This window comes from Bidens hawaiensis, unplaced genomic scaffold (assembly GCF_021521415.1).
Source record: "Bidens hawaiensis isolate Kalapana, Puna unplaced genomic scaffold, B.hawaiensis_p1.1 tig00004931_1, whole genome shotgun sequence".
Taxonomy (NCBI): domain Eukaryota; kingdom Viridiplantae; phylum Streptophyta; class Magnoliopsida; order Asterales; family Asteraceae; genus Bidens; species Bidens hawaiensis.
In genome coordinates this window covers 1,046,677-1,051,905 of record NW_027491311.1, presented here as the reverse complement: position 1 = coordinate 1,051,905, position 5,229 = coordinate 1,046,677, and the positions used below count along the sequence as shown (strand labels likewise).

Below are 5,229 nucleotides of genomic sequence, written 5' to 3'. Positions count from 1 at the left end.
GACGTCTTCTGTTGCATAGCCCACCAAAAGCCTTTTAATTAAATGACCCAATAATATACTTCGCTATTTTTCTTTGAAGTAAGTTTTAATCCAACGTAGCATTTATTATTTGGCCTATAACATAATTAATATTTATTAATAATCAATATCAATATGAGTAATACGATAAACTTACAAATCAAAACACTAACATAATTAATCGACCAAAGCATCAACAAATAACACATGTTGTAATAGACATTAACGTTTTCTTTTTTATAGTTATTTGTGCTGAATTAATTTACGTATTTTACTAGTTATAGCTCATTGTAACTTAAAACTCTTTAAAAAAACTAGATATGAACTATCTGAGAGTAATATTTAATTAAATTAACTCAAAAGCAATTAAAAATGTAGGAAATATTAATATATAATATGTATAATTTAGACCACATCAGCCGCTTATGACCGGTTACTTTGAACTGAGGTTGTGTACTTGGTTAAGTCATAGCTATCTAATAAGAGCCCTATGTATTTATTTTATTCTATATTTCATTTGAGATTATTCGATATCTCAAGGCAAGTGTCCCCAACTTAAGCTCTCCTTGTAACGTTTAAACTTCCCCAAGAATAACTTTACTAACGACTTTGCGTCATTATTTCACCGACTTTGATGATCTTTTATGGTTATCATATGTTACACAAATTTTAGTTTTTCATAGCCTCAATGTTTCATGTTTTAACTTAACTATTATGATGATTACTATTAAGGGTTTTCTTTTGACTTTAATATTCCGTTAATTTAGTTCATTTTTCAACATTCTATCTTGCTATTCTTTAAATTCTAGGATTTCGTTATTTAAATTTGTTCAATTATTTCGTTGGTTATTGTTATCCTTGCCGTTAGATTAGTCATCTTTATATTTGGCTTTGTTAGTGTTATGTATTTCGTTTTCAATGGCCGTTAATTTTGTTTCTTTATTATTCAAGTTTTTACCCTGATGTTCACAAGATTTTGTTATACATGTTGCGTATGATTTTAGCCCACACAACGGAACGGGCCATGCAGACCATGCGTAGAAATAGGTAATTAGGAGTGCACACTTAATTACTGAAATCCTCGCATGGAAGTCATGGTGGGTACGTTGGTGTGCGAACAACTCAGAGCCGAGGGACTATAGAACACTGGTACAAATGATATATAATATGACAAGATCATGGTGGATATGTCGCTGGTACATACTATATATTAGTGGACTTGTCATATTACCCATTTGTAACGTTTTTCGGGTCACTCAAGCATCTGTGTTGTCTCGTTTTATTATAGAAATGATTTAGTATTTTGGTTTATTGTTATTTTAATTTTTCTTCTATACTAATTTCATGACGAAATTTTCAAAAAGTTGTGAATACTGTAACATTCGTCGAATTTTCAAACATGAAATCCCGACCCGTAAAACATTTTTTTATTATTATTATTATTATTATTATTATTATATATTAATCAAACGTTCGTCACTTAACCTTACTTTTGTTCGTTAATTGAATTGTTAAACTATTAAACTATTGCCAAAAACAACCCCAAACTATGTTTTAGCTAAGCTCGTTTAACCAATCAAATATCAAGGACTAAATTGCAATATTTTCAAAATCCTCTCTTCCCTCTCCCCAAATCCCGTCGGCACACACACACCCCTTCCCCTTCCTCGCTTGATCCAGATTTTTAGCCGCGAATCGTGGAATTAGTCATCTCTACACGTCAACGGGTCAATCACACGTTCAATCAACGCTTAAACAAGGAATGTGACACCTAATTGACTAATGTTTCTCGCATTAACAGCCCGCGGCTGAATCAACCTCAAAACACGGCATATAAACGATCTTTATTCAATTAATCGATCATAGACCATCCCTTTAACACTCTGAACCAAAGCCCTAAATCAATTTCAGCATACAAGTAGTGTAATATCGTTTTTTTATGTCGTGTTCTTGGCCGAACCCTAACGCGTCGTTCACCACCAATTCGAACTAACGGTAAGGATTTTATGGTTTTGGTTCGGATTTACTGGAGGAACGAAAGCCCTCTGTCAATTTCAATTAACAGAGGGCAAACGACATTCAATTTATGAATTCATTGAATTATGGTTTATAAGGGTTTTTGGATAAATTGCAAACTTAGTATACAAATTTTTGTTCTCAATTCTTAATCAGGTGAGTCACCAGCCCAGTTGGCTGGTGAATTTCAGTTAAAACACTTAACCGGTCAGGGGTGCAGGCTCGAACCCCCTGACCCGGTTTTCAGTGTTTTATTGTTATTATTATTTTTATTATTTATTCATTTAATTACTTTTATTTTTTTTTTCTTTTAACTATATTAAATCTATAACAATTTGCACTCGTTTAATAAAATGAACCTCGTCAATATTTAAAGGTCAACGTTAGTTCGAGGTTTTCGTATATACATTTTTTTAACAACAAACTTCTATTAGAAAAAACCAAAACCCTTCCTACCAAGAAGGTAGCAAGGGCTGGAACAAACAACAACACAAAACAACAATTACTCAATCAACATCCTGCATCTATCCCAATCTAAATTTAAGCGTTTTGCCCTTTTTTTAATCCATAGATAGCTAAGAACCTTTATATCTCAAATAACGTTCTCCATCTTCAAAGGCTTGTTCTCGAAAATCAGTTTGTTACGGGCCCTCAACAAGCACCATATAGCCACCATAATAATCGCTTGAACCATTTTCCTTCTGTGTTCGAAATCTGGAACCTGTTTATAAACCAAAAGGATATCTCTGACCGAACTAGTGTTAACGGGCTGTAAATTACACCACACATTGACACGTTGCCATACCACATTCTCCACATAACATGACGCAAAAATATGATCAACCGACTCCCCTGCTGTCGTACAACAAACACATATATCTGGGCTGTAAAGGATGCTTCTTTTGATCAAGTTCTCACTTATAGGCAAATGATTATGAAGCGCCCTCCAAGATATTGCTTTTACCTTTAAAGGAACCCAATTATTCCACTCCAAAATGCTAGATTGAATAGAAGGATTAACCTTATAAAGAAGCTTTTTCATTGTCGCGACTGTATACGCCTTCGAGATATCTCCTTCCCCACACCCATTTATCTTGACCTCCTTTAAACCGGAAGTAGTACAAATAGTTTAACAATTCCATTAGTTCGTTAACAACGTTTGCATGCACGAGTAAGATTTCCAATGCCAATTCATCGAATAAACCCCATCATTATTAATGCAACGATCTGCAACGAAACACCTTTTGTTCACTTCAAATGCAAACAAGTTAGGAAAAACTGATTCTTTAATGGACTTTCTCCAATCCAAACATCCAACCAAAACCGTTTTTTAGCCCATCTCCCACTTCACTTTTAATCAGTTGGTTTCCGTATATACATATATATATGCATATAAATTACATATTTATAGATTCTTGATTTAAAATTAAATATAATATTTAATAAGTAATTAAGCTAAAATTGGTTTTACTCTCATAAACGAACCAATCACCATTAAACTTTTTAAAAGAAAAAACAAGTTTTTGTTTTTCGTTTAATAATAATATATAATATTAAATTAGCCTTTCATTGTCATAATATTAAATTGTTTTTGTATTTAATTTACTTTTCTAAAAGTAATATAAAATATATTTAACACCCTGTCCCAAACCTGTAATTAATCTTATCATGTTATGTTTTGTTTTGTTTATGTTATTAGATTATTTATTTTAGTTATACCGTTAAAATTAAGGTTTATTGTCAAGGCTTCCCGTGGAACTAACTAGCCCATTTTACCCGTCTTCTCGTTATCGCCTTTATTTATTTTAAGGTGAGTAATCACCCCCCCTTTTTTACCTTTTTATTCGTTTTAGGGGCATTATGCGTATTATTATTATTATTATTATTATTATTATACTCAAACCAATTCCAATATTTGCGTGGTTGTGTTATTGCTCAATTGATTGCTGATTGCTATATGAATTATGTGTTTACTGCTTTATGTTTGGTTGGTATCTCATCCTCATTCTCTTAATATGATAATACGCCGCCCGAGTAGACATGTCCGAATCTAGTGGCATGTTCGAAAAGACACATTTGTTTACTTTTATATTTATGTTGTTTATTGGTTACGAATTCGTCCAAGTAGACATGTCTGTAATCTAGTGGCATGATCGAAAATACACTTTTACTTGTTTAATATTAATTGGTGCTATTCACATATGCAATTAATTGTTTATTTCTAATTATTATTATTATTATTTTTATTATTATTATTATTATATTTATACTAAGCCGTGATTACTTGCTCAACATGTGTTGTTGACAAATTATTTTAACGTATAATGTAGGTTGTTATATGAAGTGAGGAATCAGTTTGGACTTTGGCTAAAATTATAAAAGTCTAAATGTTGTATTAATTATTTTGAATTGTTTGTGTACGATTGATGTGAATAAATAAATTTTGATATTGACACTTATTATTGTATTTAGTGTCTTTGAGCTATGATACAAATTATGTTGCGCCCCGGCATGCTCTGCCGTAGGTTGGGATGTGATAGGACCCAAAAGCCGCGGCCGCGAATGAAATGCTATACGGTTCAAGAAGATCACTAAAATATTTACCAGGGGAGTCTGTTCCATTTTCTTTACTGTTTAAATTTATTTTATTTCTACTTTATTTCTGTCTTTTTCTTGTCTCACATTGAGGACAATATGTAATTTAAGTGTAGGGATGGGAAACTGACGCTTTTAGGTAGTAAAAAAAATAATACTAAAAAAACAAAAAAAAAATTAAACATTTATATACAAGTTAAAAAATAAAGTTAAATATACATATATATATAAAATTTGAATTAATAGTTTTGCAAGAAAATGGAAGATGATAGAAAAATTGGGGATTGGTTGTTCAAAACTACTAATATATATGAGGAAAAAAATAAAAAGCGTACTAATCTTGGGATGTGTCAGCAGGCCCAACAGGCCTTGAAAGGTTTCCCTTGATTATTATTAATATACCTAATAATCATAAACGTTGTGGGTTTTCATCTTGAGAGGGGATAGTGAAGCTGAAAATTCGATAAGGTATACGAAGTATTACCGTAGCCTGACTACCTTGAGGTGGTGATAATCACATGCAATTATAATTAGCACACCACTCCGTTTTATGAAAGTAAATAGCGAGTGGTGGCGCCCCGCCATGTCCAAATTTTATAC

General features: G+C 32.1%; 1 protein-coding gene across 1 annotated transcript; it reads right to left on the bottom strand.

Moving 5' to 3' along the window:
• Window positions 1-2,626: 2,626 nt before the first annotated feature.
• On the bottom strand, window positions 2,627-3,076 carry LOC143628370 (uncharacterized). The gene has a single exon (XM_077097983.1). The coding sequence runs from the start codon at window positions 3,074-3,076 to the stop codon at window positions 2,627-2,629; it is 450 nt and encodes a 149-aa protein (XP_076954098.1).
• Window positions 3,077-5,229: the final 2,153 nt, after the last annotated feature.